Raw genomic sequence first — 21,593 nt, 5'->3', positions numbered from 1 at the left:
TTGAGGGTACATACTCTATATGTGCAAATGTGCAAAGTTCTTGACATCATACATTCAGAGTTATGGATTGCAGAAATGCCTACCGTCAAAAACGTGAAATTTCCTTAAATCCAGTATGGCGGCCAAACTGTGCCCCGTAGCCCCATGGATCCTGCAGTTGAAATTGAAGGTAATCGTATTCCAGACCTGCTCCAGAAATTTGGTAGTCATCGGACTTGTAGTTTCGGAGATTATTGCTTTGGAAATTGAAAATTTTGAATTAATTTTGAATTATCTCCCCTTTGCTATTGGGCCTAGAGCCTTGAGATTTTTGCAGAAACAACTTCAGCACTGTCGGCACAATGGTGATTTTTTTCAAGCGATTCTGTCCAGCGGTGCTTTTTGTAGGACTGGTACAAAATATGGCGGAATAAAAAATAATAAAAACATTAACGATTCCAATAGGTCTCCTGCCTTGTGGCAAGGAGCCCTAATTATTGTAGTACCCCCATCTATGGCAGCTGGTAGAACTTATGTTTTTATAGTAGCAGGAATTATCCTAATTCAGTGCCATTATGAAGTTCCCGTAGGGGGTTATTACATATATATATAAATCACTAATTATTTAAATCCAAAGTATTCTGTTTTCCCACCTCCGTTTCCGTAGGATTCTACAAGCAAAAGAGCATGAGTCAGGATAAGGAAAAATATGTAATTTTCTGAATAAAATTGATATTTTATACTTACCCTGACTCATGAGGTAAGCCCTCCCATCCTCCCCACATAACACTTTGGATTTCCCTGTAAATTCAAGTGTTGGGCTCGCTAAAACAGGAGAGAGTGAAGCATGAGGGAAGAGGTGGCGCCTCCTTTCCCACGCATTTGGAAGAGGGAGGCAACTCTTGGTGAGTACTAATTAGTGATTTTACATTGAAGGGAGCTTCAATTAGGGAGATACAAGTGTTCCAATATGTTCGCAAGAAGAAGAAGACAAGCAAAAGAGCATGAGTCAGGATAAGTATAAAATATCAATTTTATTCAGAAAATTACATAATGATGTTCTAAATCATCAATACCAAAATTCAAGCATTATGTATAACATTATATTGAACAGCAAGTGCAACCTGTTTTTATCTGGTACAAGAAGGTTAATACCTAAGGTTGCACTGGGCACAAGCAGTTTCGTTTTTCTTAATTGAGCCCTGTCTTCGCTGAATTGTTATGGACTTTTGTTAATATGTAGTCCTGAAATGATGGGTCTGTGATGTTTTAATCCAAATACTGAGCAGAACAGGTCCCCACAGCATGAACTGATTCAGTTGCCCAGTTTGTGATCTGACTGAGTGTGTGTCAATGTGTATGAGATGACTAACAGTGTTTAGACCCAGGTGGGATTCTGGGTGAGACCTAATGGACTCGATGACCTCGTTAATAGCCTGTCATCATACCCCAACCACATGGGTTGTTGTTCACAATATAAATCACTGCATCGTCAGGTCCATACTGCTTTGTTTGAAGGCCACTGTCAAACAGCTGGAATATTTGGGCAGTGTTAGCAAACTACAAACAAATAAGTATCAGGTAGTCACAATGTGTGTCCTGACTGATACTAGTATGTCAGGCTTGACTCTTTTTTAACAACAAAAATGTCAAGCAGTATATGCATGTTACTTGAACAATCTCTTGTTTCAGCTGAACACTGTCGGTAATCCCATTGCCTACCACAGGGAACACCGAGTCCTCACCACAGGCTGCCTGTCACGGCAGGTTCTCACCACACAGGTGAGGCACACATTGACGACAGGATATTGTCTCTCACATTGTACACAATGAATGTAACCTTGGCATTCCATGTGATATGGGAGGTCACCTGTTATTTCTGATAGCTTGTAAGTTATTGTCTTGTTAATGTTCTAGATGATGTGTGATAATAGCAACTTGTCACGTGGTGTATGGCTGTCAACCTTATAGCAAGTATCCCATCTAAAGGTGCTAATGTCTAAGGTATTTGCAGGTCAACAACCTTCAGCACTGAGTGGGTTGAAATGGTTATACCAGCTGATGAAAATTAACAATGTACAATGTGATTCCTGAAATAAAAGTGATTTAGCATTTTGAAATAAAGCCATCAAAGAGAATTATTGATATATTTTTCAGTTTGAACTGGATGGAAAGAAGTTGTCAGCATCTGAAATTTCTGTAAGTATGCTCAGTGATGATGAGGAGCACATTGTCAGAGTTTTACGTCACCTGAATCCTATGGACGATGTCCACAACAGGCCTGGAATACCTTGGTGCAGACATGGGTTTACCTTGTCTAAGAGCAAAGACATTAATTCTGATCACAGTTCATCTTTAATTTGCTATTTGATTTGAATGTATTTGCTTGAAGGGATTTCCAAGTCAATACAGATCGTCACGAATCAATGCTCATTATAAGAGTTGACTGTACATAATTTATGGCTAGGGGGGGTGATGATCTTTATGGAAAAGCATGTACAGGCACATTTCTCACACACACCCACCCCCATAATTTATGTACAAAGTGACACCCACCTGCATGCCATGTGCATAATTTAGGAACCACCTTTTTGTCCTCCCCCCACCTCCCCAGAACAAAAATGGTGGACCCCCATAACATCATCTTTCACACCCCACCCCACCCCTCCTGGTCATAAATTATGAACAGTTCCTAAGCGTCTTGGGGTTACAGTGTTTACTTATATTGTTTCATTGTGCCTTGACAGTTTTGAATGTTCCTTTAAGTATTGTAAGCCACTGGATTGCTCAGCAGATTCTTGTCTGAAGAAGACTGTGTCCTTTAGCAGTGTATGAAATAAGCCAAAAACCCAGCCAGAAACCAGGGCTGGTAGCCTAAAAATGTTACCAGCCCCAAAGGAATTTAACCAGACCAGACACCATAGTATTTGGTGAATTTACTCAGATGTATGGGACATCTAAAAAAAATTACCAGACCATCGGGCTGGCTTGCTGTAAATTTTGACCGTCCGTCAGAAATCTAGCCCATCTCGGGCGGTGGGACGGGCCTTATTTCATACACTGCCTTTAGTACTGTAGACTGTAGTGATTGTCTGCACTCATCACATACTCTACATGTGTCATTTTCCTTCCACAGGCTGCACGACAACGGATGCAGTTTGTGAGTTCCTCTCGCCAACCATCCTCTCGTCGACCATCCTCTCTTGCTCACAATGTGATAACCCAAGGAAGTCATTTCCGCGACTATACAGACTCCGGAGAGTTCAGTATCAACGAGTCAGATGGTATCGCTACCTCAGTTTCTGTAGGTCCAAAGAAGAAGGGAAAGAGACGCAATAAACGGGCAAGAGAGATAGCGGACATGGATTCATCTGCTACTGAGGTTTCATCTCTGGAGGGATCTTACAGTAGGTTTAGTCCAGACAATGGCTGTGCTGTATCATAATGATGTCAATGAATAGTCACAACGTTTATTCATATTTTGAAGACGTCATAATTACTGGTGTTAATTTGACTTCATGTTGGCCGTGTGTGTGTGTTCTGGAGGCGCTGTTATATTTCAGTCTAGACACTGGGATTGTTGTTATTATCATTGTCTTTTAAATAATCAGTAGTCATAGTTGTAGTCGTAGTTGTAGTGTCGTAGTTGTAGTCGTAGTTGTAGTCGTAGTCGTAGTTGTAGTCATAGTATTAGTTGTACTAGTTGTCGTTGTAGTCATCATCGTAGTAGTAATAGTAGTCGTAGTAGTAGTAGTACTAGTTGTCAGAGTCATCATCGTAGTAGTAATAGTAGTCGTAGTAGTAGTAGTCGTAGTTGTAGTCATAGTTGTAGTAGTACTAGTTGTCGTAGTCATCATCGTAGTAGTAATAGTAGTCGTAGTAGTAGTAATAGTACTAGTTGTCGTTGTAGTCATCATCGTAGTAGTAATAGTATTTGTAGTAGTAGTAGTCGTCATAGTAGTAGTAGTTGTCGTCATCGTAGTAGTAATAGTAGTTGTAGTAGTAGTAGTGGTAGTCATAGTCGAAGTATTAGTCATAATTGTAGTAGTAGTAGTAGTAGAAGTAGTGGTAGTTGTAGATTTCAGAGGACTTGAGATGTTTGTTCTCTACTTCCTGGAGAGTATACAACCTAAGTTGTCACACCATCTCACTCTACCTGTTGTCTGCAGGAAATAAGTTTCTGCCAGTTTTTGCTTGATTTTAACAGGTGCATTGTTTGAATGACGTGATCCAAAACTGGGACTTCAGTGAACAAATTTGAGATATGTTTTAAAGATCATTCAGTTTTGTATCCCATCTCTTGTATTAAGATGGCTGGAGTTGCATTATTCACACAAATGGTGTAAAGAAGTAATATAAATCTGTATACATGATGAACATTCTCAACAGACATGAAATCATTGCCATCTATGGACACAAGTACATATTGTTTGTATACAGGTTCAACCAAGGGAGGCTACTTTGCAGACCATGTAAACACGCGGCAGACGCCGTTGAGATGCTGCGTGACCACTACGGCCCCAACTGGCTCCAGGCCATGGGCCCCCACTTCAGTGACACAGGCCGCAGTGATGCCTCCAACAGTGCAGCAAGTGACTCAGACACCACCAGCAGGGTCGTCAACAACAACACCAGCAAGAAATCTAGCAAAGACCCCACCACGAGCTCTAGTAAGGACACTAGCAAGGACTCCATGGTTACAGCCATGGTTACAGCCACAACCACGAGTCAGCCAGCTGTGGTGAGCAATGGCCTGTCTGAGAGTGTCCCCACTGCAGATGATCTGTACCTGAATGAACCAACACAGTCAGTCAGCTTGTCTCGCTCCCCACCGGACGAGAACTCAGAGATGGAGAAACAGAATCGACATGGAGGCGACCATTCAAGGGGGTCTGGTTTGAACAACAGTGAGATGGTTGCAACAGTTAGACAGGAGAGTTCAGGGTTTGAGTGGACGAGGAGTGAAGATGAAGAAATCGAATCCTATGGTAATGTCTTCCATGTCACTGCTTCTGTTTGTTGGATTTTCAGTCCAGGGTGAAATTTTATTGAATTGGTTAAAGCAGCTGATTTATGTACTTTCAGTTGAATTGCAGAGTAGTGATGTTGTCAAAGTAACATGCATGACCACTTCTTTCATGTACGGTATCCACTAAACCCCCAGAATTTGTTTCTCAGACAAATTCATGCTGCTGAGATGTATTTAAATGTTTGGCCTTACAAAACATGAGATGACTGCTTATCGGTGTTGTTGGGGGTAGTGGGGTAGCCTAATGATTAAAGCGTTTGGTCGTCATGCTGAAGACCTGGGTTCCATTTACCACGTGGGTGCTATGTGCAAACCCCATTTCTGGTGTCCTTCGCAGTGATAGTGATATCGCTAAAAAGCTTGAACACTAAACTCACTCACTCGCTCACTATCTGTGTTGTTAGATCAACTAGTCAGACCCTCATGCTAACAATGATTTCTGGCACACATTTCAGGGGAGGAAAGTGAACCATTTATTGTGTTTCTGAAGCAGAAGAGCTTTGAGCAGATGCTAGTAACTTTGAACCAGCGATACATCCTGGAAAAGAATTTAAATGGAGCGATAACAGAAAGACTTGACTTGAAATCACTGCTGTCGCTGGATCAGTCAGAAGATCGTGTAGACCATGAGGATGTGATGGGAAACATTTTGATGCCTCATCTGCAGCTGACGTTCGATTATGTGAGGAAAGACAGACGCGAGAGAGTTTATGTCATGGAAAATGAAGAAAGTGCACAGGTGAATACTGTTATAATGAACTTGATGCATAATATAAGTTATCATGACTGTTGAGAAGAGACAATAGGGCTGAGGTTCCTCATAGTGCAGTGTTAGGTTGTCTCCCTTAGTAACACAAGGATCTGCCATTTGTTGGCTTCAGTCACTGATTTTTCTGTCAATCCTTGGTCTGGTGGCATTGTTGTCATTGTGACTTTTTCATGAAATATTTAGGGTAAATAGTTTTGTCTTATCATCTATATGATTTAACCCTATGAACATGAATGATGAAGCTCTATTTAGCAAGATTAAATTTGTTGTTCAACTAAATGTGAACATAATAAAATATTTGAGTAAACTACTGCTTCAATCCCATTATAATTAGATCTTATCAAAATGTTTTTCACAGCATAGTGTGGAATTGAAGTCAGCATTTTAAAACTAGTGTGGGGTATCCCAGTGGTTAACTCCTTCGGCCTTTGATTCACTAAGTAGATGCAATGTTTGAAGCCCATTTCTGGTGTCCCACAATGAATGCTGGAATCTGGCTATCAGCCTAGTAAAACAATTCTCACTCACTGCTTTCATGACTAAGGCTTTATTGTTTTCAGAAAATGTGTGATTTTCTTCAACCATTCTTGTATGAGAGGGAACTTAAATCACTGCCAAAGTTTGTCTATCAGGTAAGTGTTCATGGAGGATTTCATTCTGGAAGTAAAAGTGGTGTTGGTTTGAAACATTTTCATCACCAACGTCAAATGAAAATTGAATATGTTGAATGTTGAATAAATTAACTGCACATTTTGTAACAATAACCTTATCAAGAAATGCTAAGAGATCTTAGATGAAAGGAAATGAATATTCTTAAACATATGCTTATGATATTTTCCTAATTAAAGAACGTATGGAACATTTGGTACAAGGTCACAAAGTCAAACATTATGAAGCATATGGTAGTTTGTAAACAAAAGCCAATATTCTCCAGTTTTATCAGCTCTGCTCCCATGTGACCAGTGACTGCTGCACAAGCGTTGCTTGAGACAAAACTTTTCTGTTGTTGGTAAATAAATGCGCCTATTCTGAAATAAGAACAGATTGGCCTAATACAAGCCTTTAAATGTGCTGTACATATTATGTAAATCATCAAGAACTTTCGACGTCCTGGCCCTTTAACTTACGGCTTGCACCGAATACTTGTGGTTTTGAAGTGCCTGAAATGTTGCAGCACAACTTCAGTGGTGAAAAAGGAAACCTCTGTCCAACCAAAGCGTCCTTGCCTAGAGTGGGATCCAGCAAGGTCTTGCTTTCCTGAGCCAGGGTAAGAAAAAATTATTCTCAGTGACAGTGTCTATTGGTTTTAATACCCCTCCTTAATGTCAGTTATGTATTTGGACTTATTTTCACAGAAAGGGTACTATGAAAACTGGCAATAAAAGAAGTTGTTATCCATAAAGTTTGTGTATTATTGTACCTCCCAACTTCTAAACTGCCACTCAAAGAAGGGCATTGAGGAGAACAGTGACGTTTCATGTCTCCTGTGTGATTTGACTGGACTTATCGACAGCCATGTAATATACTCAGTCGTATAGTAATCAGTGTTGTGTGAAAGTAAGTTAATTAACATTGCAACATTTTTCCCAATGTTAATGCTACCCATGAAGATCCGGTTTACAATTGGTCTTCAGTAACCCATGCTTATTGTAAACAGTGACTAACGTTTTTCATTCTCACTGACTTGGTTGACACGTCATCTTATCCCAATTGCATGGATCGATGCTCATGATGTTGATCACTGGATTGTCTGGTTCAGACTCAATTATTTACAGACCACTGCCATATAGCTGGAATATTGCTACAAACCAACCAGCCAACCAATTTGCATGCCACACGTATTTGATTAATATTAGTTCCACATGTAATGATTGTGTCCTCCAGTGAGTGTGATGTACCAGTGCCCCAAGTGTGGGAGTGACCATGTGATCCAAGTGGAGAAGACGGTGGACTCCCAGCCATCCTCAGCGCTGTCCACTCCTGTGGGGTCCTACTCCAGTTCCAGTGGCAGCTACCTCAGTCCAGGCCGGGGGCAGCGCTCAGAGTAAGAACTTGACACAATATTTTATCAATGACCTGCTGGACATATTTCTTTTGAACTAAATACAGTAGAACAAGGTTATAGCGAACACGGATATAGCGTACAAACGGATATAGCGAACAAATTTAAAAGTCCCGTCAACAGTCCTTTATAATATCATTAAAATTATACGCGAATAACGCACTCGTGAGTAGCGAATTAACGGCTATAGCGAACTGATTTACTACCCCCAAGCCCAACTAACGACGTGATTAGCGAACTCACTCAGTGTCAGCTCAGCCACTTAGCGGTATACATCAACCTTGTTGGCGGCGACTCAACATTGTTCGATGGTCATTAGCGTGTTTATCAAAACAAACATGTCGTGTTTAAAAGCTTGACTGGTATACAGGTCTTCAGTGCACTCTCGTCACTATGGCAGGCAAACGTAAAGCCATCACTTTTGACACCAAGCTTCAGATAATTCAGGCTGTAGATTCTACATCTCTACAATCCAAGATGGCGGTCAAATGTGAATAACGAACACCGGATATAGCGAACTAAATTTCGTGGTCCCTTGGAGTTCGTTATATCCGTGTTCTACTGTAGTTTCAAGTTGAAAACTTTGCTAAAATCTTGTTGGAAGGGTGGAATAAACAATTTTATTGGAATTTTGCATTGAAGAGTTCTCTCCCTTTGCTAATTAGTCTGCAAAGACGTTTTATGTATCTACTGAAATTTACAATTCTTAATAATATTCCATAGTTATTAACTTTGGCTCTGGGGATTTGCTACCCATGAAATGAAATGACCAATGCTTACATAAATGTTTGAATCAATAAGATCAACCTTCCTTTGATAATTCACATATTGGTCTACCCCTAGTCATAGTGGTCTCAAGGTTTATTCAACCTTTGTACAGTATTTCTTAAGTAAGAAATAAATCATAAGATAAGTAAACTGCAATCTGTATCTTGCTATTTTTTAAGATTGTAACCTTTTTTCAGCTCTCAAGGATTTGTACCTAGTCCTTTGGCAAAATCTACCCCTCGGAAACCACAGATATCAACGAATGTTGGTGAGCAAGTGCAGAATGTGCGGCGAAATCTGTACTCCGATAACCAGCAACTGGATGCTGCAGCCAGACCAAGGAGCAACGCATTTGTTGAAAACACTGAAACACCCAGGACGAAATCCAGTAGTTTAGAATCTCACATAGAATCGGTGACGACTCCCATAGAGAACAAAGCATTCAGACGGCAGTCCTGGTCGGATATGGATCACGGCTTAATGAACAAAGTGTCTTATCCCCGTTATCGCATCTCAGGACAGTGATATTACAATATTGACTAACCCCAGCGAGGGCAGTATAGCGGTTATATCCGAGTCAAGTTGTGAGACTTTGTCAGCACTCACACCAGTGGAGGATAAGAAGAGCATACAGGAAGTGTTGGTGGAAGAGGTCAGCGAGAAGGAAGAAGTGAGGGGAAATGTTTTCAAGGAGGAGGTGAAGGGGAATGTTTTCAAGGAGGAGGTGATGGTCAGAAGTGCCTCAGAACCTAAACAGTTACATATTCCTTCTGAACAAACTGATGTTGGCTTCGATAAGGATATCACACCCATGGGATCGCCGTTGTCCAACAGTATTTGTAGCAGCATGGTGTCGAGTGTTTATCAAAACTCGGGACTCGATGGCACCAAGGAAGACTCCAAGAGTGAAAGTAGTCCCTCTAGAGTGAGTGAGGTGGTGCCAGGGAGTGATGGAACTGATACACCCAGTATATATGACAGTGGCATTGCATCCAGTATTGGGAAAGACAAACGGACTAGCTTCCATGATAAGAGTGATAGTGCGTCTGACATCAATGTGATCGTGACGGAGGGGCAAGACGTGGAGCTGGTGGAGGAAGTGGTGGAGGTGGTTCAGACAAGGGAGAGGTCCCATGCAGTGTATGAACATCCCTTTACCCATGTCGACCACCACCTCAAGCTGCACCTCATGATGAACGTGTTTGATGACAACGAGGAATTCGAGTGTATATTGAAGGTAGTTCTTTATTATGTGTAGAATACTCATAAAGATAAGTAAAATGTGCAGCTTTGATTTTTATAGCTGGTCAGACCGTACAGATGGTGTAGAGGACAGGTATTCTCATATTTTGGTGTGATAGTTACTTGCTAGGTTAACTGGAAATAAGTCCGTAACAACTCCATGTGAACAACAAACAACAAAGCAGTGTGATATAATTAGCAGTTGTGTTTAAGAAATAAGTAAGTTTACAAGTCAATACAAACCACTACAAAGGAATTACAGTATTTACAGTACTAAGTAGAGTAGCAATACAAATTCAAAGGCAGCAAAATAATAACCCATTTCTGGTGTCCCCTGCCGTGATGTTGCTGGAATATTGCTAAAAGCGGCGTAAAACTAAATTCAGTCAGTCAGTCATGTCAGTGTATATTTCAGTGATATGTGTGTCTGTCAGTATATCCTCTTTAGGAGTGTATTTCTTTGCCTGTTGAGAATTCATGTCATATTCTATGGCAGTGTAGCACCAGTCAATGATTCATGTCAGTATGTATTTCAGTATGATGCCCATCATGCAGTACCTTTCATTGTAAGGGTTTAGGGGCATGGTGGGCGAGCTGTCTAAGGCGCCAGGCTACTGATCCAGCGAGCGTGGAGGTGCCAGGATCAAGCCCACCTATGACCGAGTGTAAAAACCTTGTAGTCAACTTTGTGTGCAGACTCATTCAGTGTTATCACAACCCCTAGTGTACAGTACACAACCCTGTACACTTTAAAGAACCCATGAATCCGTTGGTAAATGACCAGATGGTGGCCAAATGAATACGTGCAAACACCTAGTTGCGGGTACAGCAACGTGCAGTAAATTTGGACAAAGTACTGTGACTATGTGTTCCAGCCCACCCAGCTGTGAATGGGTACCTCGAAAGGATGGGAAAGTCACATTAACTCGGTGCACCTAGTGGCTGCAAGAGTTGTATGTTTCCAAGGGAGTTGAGATTGATAATATGATGTGTTGCTGAGATTAACATCCAATGATCAAGGGAAAAACAAAGAAGTGCTTTGAGCATGCATGTGGGATGGACTACAGCGCTATATAAATACCCATATAATAATAATAACAACAATATCCCATGCTGTGTATACTTTCAGTGTGATGCCTGTCAATATCTGGTGGAGGAGGAGTTCAGAGCTATTCTGGTGATGACAGCAACCAAGTTTTATGTGTTTAAAGTGGCAGCCGATACATCCAGGTTTGTGATGCATGTCATCGGCAGGCATTTTGTGTTCATCCAACATACTTTGGAAGACTAGGTTAAATATTTGCTTCAGGAAGTATTGGAACAAATTAGTTTTGCTACATGTTTGTAATATCAGCAGCTGTTTATTGCAACGAGACTGCACCAGGCTGATGAAGATACTTTGGAGATTTTATGTACTTTCTGACATAATGTGTATTTGGCATACATGCCCACCAGGCCATTTAGTGTAGGATCAAGGGAGGGGTGCGTGACTAAATGAGAGAGCATCTGGGAGGGAGCATCAGAGTTAGGTATTTAGTTTTGGTTGAAATTTAGAATTTGAACTTTTGCCAGAGGTGGAATGTAATGCGGGAGGATATAGTCGACGCCTGGTCCGTCTGTCCGTAATCATTTCGTTTCCGGATCATAGCTCAAAAACTGTTCGATATTTTTCCATATATATATATATATCATATAAACAGAACTTAAAGTGGTGCTTTTGCTATTTGCAGATTTTTTATCCCCCACAACGTGTTTTGCAGGGGGTATTAAAATGGACTCCGTCCGTTCGTGTGTCCGTCCATCCGTGCACTTTTGTCTTTTCCGGAGCAGAACTCTAAAACGTTCACTATTTCTTCACCAAACTTGGCACATAGATAGATCTGGTGGTGTACTGGTGCCTTTTGGTAGTTTTGGAATTCTGAATAAAATATTGTTGGCGTTTCCATGGCAACAAGTTTGACTTAGACTGAAATTGGAGGTAGTGCTCTTTTCCTGAGCAGAACTTTAAAAACCTTTCAATACTCTCCTTCCATTTGTCTATATACACACCTAAATATTTGACATAATCATAACTCGTAAACATAATGATTGAGAGTATTTTGCCATTGCGGGGGATATTGATGACTTTGTCTTCTTGTTGCATTTTTATTTTCCATGGAAACGATGGTGACTTAGTCCAAAAAGGATAGGTGGGCTTCGTTCCCGGAGCACAACTTGAAAACCTTTCAATATCTTTCAACAAAACTTGGAAGATATATGAGGCAGATCCCAAAGAGGTGCCATTTGCTATTTGCAGATTTTTGGCAGTTTTATTTTTCCCGGTTTGCGTAGAAATGATTCGGACTTAGTCTCAAAAAGGAGGGGTGGACTTCGTTTCCAGAGCACAACTCATAAACCGTTCAGTATCTTTCAAGATAACTTGGCAGATATATGAGACAGATCCCAAAGTGGTGCCTTTTGCTATTTGCAGATATTTGCCTTTTTTAATTCTATTGGTTTCCATGGAAACGATTAGGACTTAGTCTAAAAAAAAAATCAAGTTTTACTAAAGTAACTGTCAGATAATTTGTTCTTCAAATGTTTGGGGGCCAGGGGAATTTCTCACCTTCTGATGACTCTTGTTGCATGGAGACAGTATCATAATGTGATGTTGCTGATTATATAGCGGCTGTTTATTGCATTGAGACAGTATCATCATGTGATGTTGCTGATTATATAGTGGTTGTTTATTGCATTGAGACAGTATCATAATGTGATGTTGCTGATTATATAGTGGTTGTTTATTGCAGTGAGACAGTATCTTAATGTGATGTTGCTGATTATATAGCGGCTGTTTATTGCATTGAGACAGTATCATCATGTGATGTTGCTGATTATATAGTGGTTGTTAATTGCATTGAGACAGTATCATAATGTGATGTTGCTGATTATATAGCGGCTGTTTATTGCATTGAGACAGTATCATAATGTAATGTTGCTTATTATATAGTGGTTGTTAATTGCATTGAGACAGTATCATAATGTGATGTTGCTGATTATATAGCGGCTGTTTATTGCATTGAGACAATATCATTATGTGATGTTGCTGATTATATAGTGGTTGTTTATTGCATTGAGACAGTATCATAATGTGATGTTGCTGATTATATAGCGGCTGTTTATTGCAGTGAGACAGTATCAGACTGGTTGACCACGGTGGACATCCAGCCCGTCACAGAGCTCCAGTACGTGGACATGGGTCTGGGGTGTCAGTGTTTCCGTATGGAGTTCGACACTGAGTGTTCCTGCTATACATTCATGATGAGGGATGCTGACCAGTGTAACAGCTTCGTCACCTTCCTGTCAGGTTGGTACTGCCTGTATTCATACCTGGTGTTGTTTGACTGTTAAAACTGATTCTGAGCACTCTTGTCTGTGGTCGTATGTTAGTGATGTTGTAGTTTGTAGCAGGAACCAGTCACAAGCAAATCCTTGAAACATATCAGTAACATTTTAGTTTGAATGTATGTTCTAGAAAAGATGTTAAGAAGTGAGTTTGAACTGGTATTTATTCTTGAATCTATGATGTGGCTGAATAAAATCCAAATTATTACAAGACTTGCATATTTTTACCTATGGTATATGCCTGTACCAGTGACACAGAACCGATAAGGATGGTGTTGTTTGCAGAGTTGCTGCAGAAGAATGTACTGAGTATGCACAACAAGATCAAGGCTGAGTTCCAGCTCAAACCGGCCAAATCCACAATGGCCGACATTCTCAGGGAAGTGTTGTCACGGAAATCTGAGGAGGAGGCACTTGAGCTGTACCTCATGGGGTACATGGTGAGAGGTGAGGAGGACACCATCAGTTGCATGTGTTGTCATGGTCGATGGTCCAGTTGTACTATCATATGGAAGTCGGTCCTGCAAAATAATCCTGTTATTATACTTTCTGGTTATTGAAAGCATGCATTGCACTGATGCAACCTGAAACTGCAACAAGATACCTCATACATTACACCCATTGCATGTTAAGATTTTGCTGTTTAAAGAACACAGATGTGGGTTAGACCCACAGGAACCCGTTATCGGCATGTAGGTTAAACATAGACCATAGATCTACGCGCACTTCACAAACAAATCAAGACATCAAGATGTGACGTGCGTGTAGATCTATGGTCTATGTTTAACCTACATGCCGATAACGGGTTCCTGTGGTTAGACCGCGGACTTTATCTGCTGGTGATTAGATGCCAGACTCTGAGGTTGTGGGTTCGAATCAACATAACAACAGTACCAGAATCTGAACTTTACTGACAATGTGTAATCCCAATATATAATATGTTACATTAATCTTGATGTCTTGATTTGTTTGTGAAGTGTTTTACTCAAGAAACTCTCTGATTCTTGAAGGTCGCAATCCGAGCTATCCAGTGAGTTTTGTGTTGAGCAACCGGTCAGTGTGCCTGGTGAAGGAGAGTCACCAGTGGCCACAGCCTCGTCTCCAGGCGCCGCTAGCCGCAGACTCCGTGGCCAAACACTTCACGGTGCTGGAGAGACAGCCCATCAACAACATTGCCACTGTGGTATGTAACAGATGGTTCAGAATCAGATATAAATGACGTTGTATTTCCTTTAGAAATACTCAACTTCGATATCCTTGAAATATGTGCTTGTTTGACAATCTTCATAAGCTCACCTTAGATTGAGAGCTTTGTCTTTTAAATTCTCCCTACTCTTTCAAGAGAGTTTATCCTCCATGTTTTATAAGGGCAGTAGCAACCTACTGGTTAAAGTACAATGGGCAGGTACAACAATTCCAAACAAGATAGATTATAGCACCGTTAATGCAGTGCTGTTTTTCAAGCATAAGATAGTCAGTTTCAAAGAATTATACAAAATTACAGTTCCATATATGGTCACTTTTGGAGATAGCACAACAAACATACAGTCTGTTACCCTACTTAGTCATCTGCAAACATGTCTTTGCTAATGGAGTCAACATAACAACAGATTTTAATTCTTAAGAGAATTCTAGGAGACATGTGCTTGACCCAAATCAAGTTTTAAAAAAGGAAATGAAAAAAGAGAGCATAAAAAAGAGACATGAAGAATCTTCCCAAAGAAACATATCTGACACTAAGTTTAAAATGAGTGCCTGTTGTTGATGAGTGCCTGATCTTCTGTATAGTTTTGACGACCTCACTATGCCCAGGTTACCATGGTTCTGCCGAGGATTTCTAGCATTACCCTGCTTCTGTCTGCTTATATCAACCTGTAGTGTTTCAGTAACGACACAGAGTTGTTTAGTCCAGAGATTGATCCCGGACTGGAGTTCATTGTATGGAATCATGAAGTGACAGATTGACTATTGTAATATGAAAGAATCTGGTGGTCCTTCACATCATTCAGTAGTACAAGGATTAGCTATATGCCTGTATAGATTTCAGGACAGACTAGATTAATGAGCCAGATACTTGTAATGTGAATGGACAACATTGGGGCTGGTGAGTTCAAGTGCACATAGATGTATATGGGATGAGCAACACTAACGCTGAAATGAGACTGTTTCCATATTGACATGCTGATTATTTGTAATCCAGGAAATAGTTGAGATGGACAAGAGACAAATGAGGCTTTCCTTCTTCAATGAACACACTGGTCTGGAGACCAAGTGGCAGATCACCATGGAAACGACAAACGGTGTACAGTCATTAGTGAACGGAATCCGGCAGCCGTGGGAGGAAGAGTTTGGTGTGGAGCTGGATGTCACCATGGTGCCTTTCACAGACTCTGAGAACGAGGAGGACTAAGGCGTTGTGGTCAGACAATCATACCATGGCGTGATAAGAAGAATTAACTCTTTGACCTGCCAACTCAATCATGACTGAGGGTCTTTGACATCAGAAGCACAACCCGATCCTTTTCTCAAAGAAAATACCACTGCGTTGTCTTTTGCATTGTGGATAAGGAAATCTTAGCAAAGTTGATTTAAAATCCCAGATAGGTGTTAAATTATCCTCAACCATGTTGCAATATTATTGGAACTAGTACCGTTACACACTGTCTGTAATTATTTCAGAGGTGTTCTACAGATAGCAGATGGAATTAATTCTCTGTTGTTGTTTATCCATTCCGAACAAAACCTATAAAGGATAATCATTCAGAAATGATAAATCGTAGCAGGGACATATGTGGTCCCCCTCAACTATACTCCCCATCAAAAGTTTAGACTCACTAGTGTAAATGTAGCGATTTAGGGACCGTTCATAATTTATGGGGGTGGAGGTGATGATTTTAAAGGGGGTCACCCATTTTGTTCTGGGGGGTCATCAATTTTATACACAAGTTTCTGTGGGGGCCAGCAATTTTGTACAAAAAAATATTTAAAAATTATGCTTTAAAAATATGGAAAGAGGGAGGGGGGTCATTGACTTTGTACATGACAAGCAGGGGGGTCACTTACTTTGTGCATAATTTTAGGGGGGGTCATTCACATTGTACATGCTTCTCCATAAAAATCATCATCACCCACCCTAGCCATAAATTATGAACGGTCCCTTACTTCAGTCAACTGTTCTGAACTAGATTTTGTAAAATAATCCATACAGTTTAAAGGTACTGTTCATACATGAGCTGATGTATTGTAAAACAAATTCGTGACGTTGAAAAGTTTATTGTCATGTGTTCAATAAATGATGAAACTCGGTGAAAAATGGCGAATTTTTTATCAAAACTTTACACCAAAACGCAGCTGTTCACATGCACAATATTTGCACATGCTTTTCAGCAATTTGATGCATGATCCATGAGCAATTAATCTGCATAAGGTTTTCAGATGTTTCCCCCATATTAGTGGAGAAATTCATCTTCTTGTAACCATATGTACATACATAACTTATAGTGATTGATTTAAGCGAGTCTAAACTGTTGATGGGTAGTATATATGACAATCTTATGATGCTCCTAATACTCATGTAATCTTAGTAATGTTCTTGTTAAGATTTGAGCCTGTTGTCAGTGTGGAACACAGTATGTCAGTGCATACTGACTGCATGCCCATAGGTATAGCCTGTAACTGCTCCACAGCCCAGTTTACATCTCCAGGCAGTATAGAACAATGCATTCACAGCATGATGTTTTGTTGACCTTGTTAGAACCAGGATCGCTTTGTGGAGCAAGGCCCTGGATTTGGGCTGATGACAAATGGGTGTATATCTTCAGGTGGTTAATGGCAATGGTGCATTTATTAGTGGGAAATTATTGTTGGAATTTGAGGGATATTATAGTGACCATGTGGATAATTTTCTCATTTTATAATTTGGTTGCTCAGTGAAAAGCAGTGATTTTACAATATACCCTAACAAAACCATGTGATGTGTGATAAGTGGCATGAAAACAGAAGTGAAGGAAGAAAGGGGGATACAGAAACGGACATAGATGCAATATTGTACAGATACTCTTTGTCTTATTAATGTGATGATAATTTGACCTGCTCAATGTGTAGTTAGATGTGGTCTCATTATACAGGTTATCTCCAGTTTTATGTTACCAGGTGTAACTGGTTGCTATGGCAACTAGCAAACAGATATGTACATAACCAGATTTGGGACAACCATGACAGGTTACTGGTACAAAATCCATATTTATCATATATAATCAGTGAGGTAATGAGGTCTTTGAATTATTTGCATATTATCAGAGGCGTGTTCAGAACCGAGAGCGGCCGAGCGATTGCCTCCCGATAGCGCTCGCATCAGATCTGAACGGACGCGAGCGCTTGGTTACAATAAACCATTCATGACCAACTCGTGTTGTTTCGGGACAAGCCGAATAGCTTCTTTATTATATTCTTAAGGGTGAAATACTGTAAATATTGGTGAAAATAAAAATGGTATTGTCACTGAGTAGAATATCACTTTTGCCTGGAACTACGAAATGATCGATAAACAATGATCAAAATATAATAAATAGAATATTTTGTTAATGTTGTCAATGGTTACGCCACTCGTGAACATATCAACTTTTTCAGACCACTCGATGACATATACATGTTATTTGACAACATTAACAAAATATCCTCCATGTCTTCTTTTTGGAGGTTACGGAAATCTGGTCTGACGAATGACATTAAACATGAGGCGCCATCTTTGTTAAGCTTGGTGAGGCAGCTGTGAGAATGGTTTTGTGTGAAGCGCTCGAGCGGGCACAGGCGTTCAGGATCGAGCGCTCGCGGTTCTGAACACGCCTCAGCTGTCATGCATTCCCTGGGTTTCTCCAGTTTTCATAACTTTCTATTGGCTCACTGGATTGGAAGCTGTTATGCAAAGTTACATTCCTTAGACATGCCAGAATGCTTAAATTTGGGTCAGTAAATCTCAGATGTATTTGATCATGTTTTCAGGTTTGTCAGCGCCAATGTAGGCTGCTCTCGCCAAAGTGGTAAATGTCCAAGACATGCATTTCTCTGGTGGTTCCTACCACATTAGGCTGACTGGCTGTAATTCAAAGCAGAAATATTCTGAAGTCTCGCATTTGTTGACCATTACATTATGTTGACATGGTTCCAGAAAGCAACATTATTACTGTCAATTCAGCATCACGAACGTTACCTTAAATACTTGTTAGCTGACTATAATGTTGAGATTAGGCTGTAGTTATATATATACTAGTATTCAGTGTAAGCTGATTTCACTAGAGTTGTGTCCCTTAGCTCCTCACAGGATCTGCTTGTCATTGGTTCAGTTTGAAATGCCAGATTTGGCCTGATTGTGATAGTTGTAGAACATAAGCAGTAACCATGTTTTAGACTTTCACAGATAACAGTGTCATCATGATTTAAACCGGTGTAGAGAAGGGATGATTTATTTTTTATACAGTGATGAAACAATGAATGCCTCATGTTTTGCCCAAAACAAATTTTATCTTTTGACAAGTTTGAAGTTTGAAAGCGAGATGAATGCATAATTTCCCAAAGGATAATTTGTTTTGAAGTGAGAAAATGTTACTTGTTTTAGCAGTTGAAGACACAGGTGTATATCATGTATGCAATAACACTTCCAGTCAGTTTTAAGGAGAGAATTGTTTGATTGTTATGGTTTTGGTGGAGAACACTAAACATTTGTGTAAATGCAATACGTCACATATGTGCTTAGTGTCATGAAACAGGCACATGATCAACACAACTTGATTTCATGTGTGGTTAATGTTGGCTTCTTTTTACAGTCAGGCAGTGATACAATGATTAAACTTCATTGTGTCCGGCATACTTAATAACTTGCCTTACTGTACTCTGAACCTTTAATGTGAATTGTGCAGATTGATTGTTTTTATTGTTATTTATAGTACAATTGTTTATTTTATTACCTGTACAGTGATATGCTATGTGTGTATATAACAGGCTTGTAAAGTATTGCTTGTCTTGACACATGTATTTATTTCATGAATAAAGATGTTGATTATTTCCCTTTGTTTTCTCCATCTTGTTTCATAGGGAGAATTACATAAAGACATGGACAGACTCCATGGTTACAAGATCTTGCGTATATAGAAATAATCTGCTGACTGAAACGGTCATTGCACATTGCATCACATCTTCCTGGTGGTTCAATTCTCAATCAAAAGATGTTAATAGGTGATGTTGCTTCTTTTACTTATACTATGCCTTAAAACAATGACTGGACAGCTTGTATTAGGAGCACACGCACACACACACACAAGCACAAACATACATGCTCAAACACACATACACGCGCAAATGCAAGGGAAACTTTCATTCATATAAGATGCTGAGTAAATGTGTGCCTTAACTTTCTTGAGTGGCATTTAGGAAGTTTGGAAGTGAATTACTGACAAATGTATGGATAACATCTAAATATATTTTGTGAGTGCTACATTTCGATACAGATTCTTGTACCATTGTCTGGCAGTATTTATCCATTTAGAGTCAAAGGATGATTTAGAGATAATCTGCTGATTGACATGGGTATTGCATCACATCTTCCCGGTTCGATTCACGGCCAGAAGATGTTAATAGATGTTGCTTCTTTTTATCCAGACTTACACTGCGCATTAAGACAATGACTGGACAGCTTTGATTTGGAGCACACACATACACACACAAATGCAAGCACAGAAAACACATACAAAGGCAAGCACATATGCACACAAACACGGTAAATATCTTTGGACACAGCCTTAAACTCCACTTCACCGTACTTTCATTCAAATACAAAGATGTTAAGTAAATGTGTACCTTAACTTTCTTAAGTGGCATTTGAAAAGTTGGGAGGTAAAATACTGACACATTTATGGTTAATCTTCATTTATTTTGTCATGGCTACGTTTCAGTACAGATTCCTGTATCGTTGTTTAGAAGGATTTATCCATTTAGAGTCAAAGGATAATTTAGATCAGTTCTTTTACTGTGGTTAAGAACGGATTAACATTACGTATTAAAAGACGCCAATGTTATGATAGGGAATGAATGAATGAATGAACGAACGAATGAATATAACTATAAGAATCGGGGAGTCAAAACATTGAAATGAATTAATCAATACCTACAAGCAAATAACGTATGATCTGCATCTTGTGATGCTACAGATAGAGCAGTGACGTCAGCTGCCGTCGGCTTATTGTGTTTGCGTTGATACTTAGGAGCTGAGGTTATGTGACTCACCTCACCATTTCTGTTAGATACCTAATGCCAGCAGCACGTTGTGTCACTACTCTGACACATTTGCCTGTGCAATCTACATGTTTCAGATATTGATTATGGCGAAGTATATCAAAACGTTTCCCGCAGATGATATTTCTTCAGGGCCCAATCCACACAGTGTTGGTACTGTGTTCGTCAACCTCTAAAAATGTCTGTGCTAGAGTTAGGATAGCTTTTAACCCTACGAACGAATTGTGGATTGGACGGACCCCGACTTTCACAGATTTGTGGAGTACTACATCGTCACACTTTTCTTCACACACACATATATATACTCTTCCACAACTTATAACAACAACATTTCTGGTTGACTACACACTTACGTTTTGTGTAATTTATGTTTTGCCTACATGAAATATGCACGAATTTAGATTTATTAAATAACTGCTCTCTTCTCTACTAAAATCTCTACTCTGCTAAGTCAGGCGATGTATCAGTATCTGTTGTTTCAGTTCAGTGCACTTCCCGGGATATCCTATTACCTAAAAAGGGGTGATGAGGTGTTGTTGTTTTAACAATGCGTGGTAGTTTTGGGATATAACCAATCAAGACGGATAAGAGGATTGAGTTCAACCTTGACAATTATGGTTAACACATTTTCGGGAATCACATTTAGAGTTCACACAAACAAAATCGCTAAAAATGGTACCATTAAGATACCTCAAAGTCTGTATCGTGTGGGGCCTCCATGGGCATCGACGACGGCGTTGCATCGACTGTGCATGGAATGAATTAGCCGTTTGATGAAGGCCATAAGCACTTAGGTCCATACGCAGCGAAATGCCTGATCGAGTCCAGCCGCAGTTGTTGGCCTTGGTTAGAGGTCATTCAGTCTTCTTGGAATCTCGCCCCAAAGGTGTTCTGTTGGGCCTAAATACGGACTAAGTGCAGGCTATTGTAGGGTTTGGATGCCATGGTGTTTTACGAAGTCCAATGTTGCTCTGGCAGTGTGGACACGAGTGTTGTGTTGATGGAAGATGTGAGTTTTGTGACGTCCAAAATGAGGTACAACGTGGGGTCTTATGACTTGGTCAATACAGCGA

General features: G+C 40.0%; 1 protein-coding gene across 1 annotated transcript in view; it reads left to right on the top strand.

The window, feature by feature from the left end:
* The window catches only part of LOC124283324 (serine/threonine-protein kinase 11-interacting protein-like), a 40,607-nt gene extending 24,502 nt beyond the window's left edge, over positions 1-16,105 (top strand). The window contains 17 exon segments of the mRNA XM_046719359.1: positions 1,672-1,761; positions 2,137-2,178; positions 3,116-3,386; positions 4,420-4,550; positions 4,553-4,967; positions 5,464-5,747; positions 6,338-6,409; positions 6,935-7,044; positions 7,662-7,694; positions 7,696-7,821; positions 8,805-9,114; positions 9,116-9,844; positions 10,979-11,079; positions 13,017-13,195; positions 13,519-13,680; positions 14,244-14,416; positions 15,434-16,105. Coding sequence (XP_046575315.1) covers positions 1,672-1,761; positions 2,137-2,178; positions 3,116-3,386; positions 4,420-4,550; positions 4,553-4,967; positions 5,464-5,747; positions 6,338-6,409; positions 6,935-7,044; positions 7,662-7,694; positions 7,696-7,821; positions 8,805-9,114; positions 9,116-9,844; positions 10,979-11,079; positions 13,017-13,195; positions 13,519-13,680; positions 14,244-14,416; positions 15,434-15,643 — 3,438 coding nt within the window. The 3' untranslated portion in view covers positions 15,644-16,105.
* The last annotated feature ends 5,488 nt before the right edge of the window (positions 16,106-21,593 follow it).

Source organism: Haliotis rubra, unplaced genomic scaffold (genome assembly GCF_003918875.1).
Source record: "Haliotis rubra isolate DU_JTF1 unplaced genomic scaffold, ASM391887v1 Scf313, whole genome shotgun sequence".
NCBI lineage: Eukaryota > Metazoa > Mollusca > Gastropoda > Lepetellida > Haliotidae > Haliotis > Haliotis rubra.
This window is presented reverse-complemented; position numbering and strand designations above follow the sequence as displayed.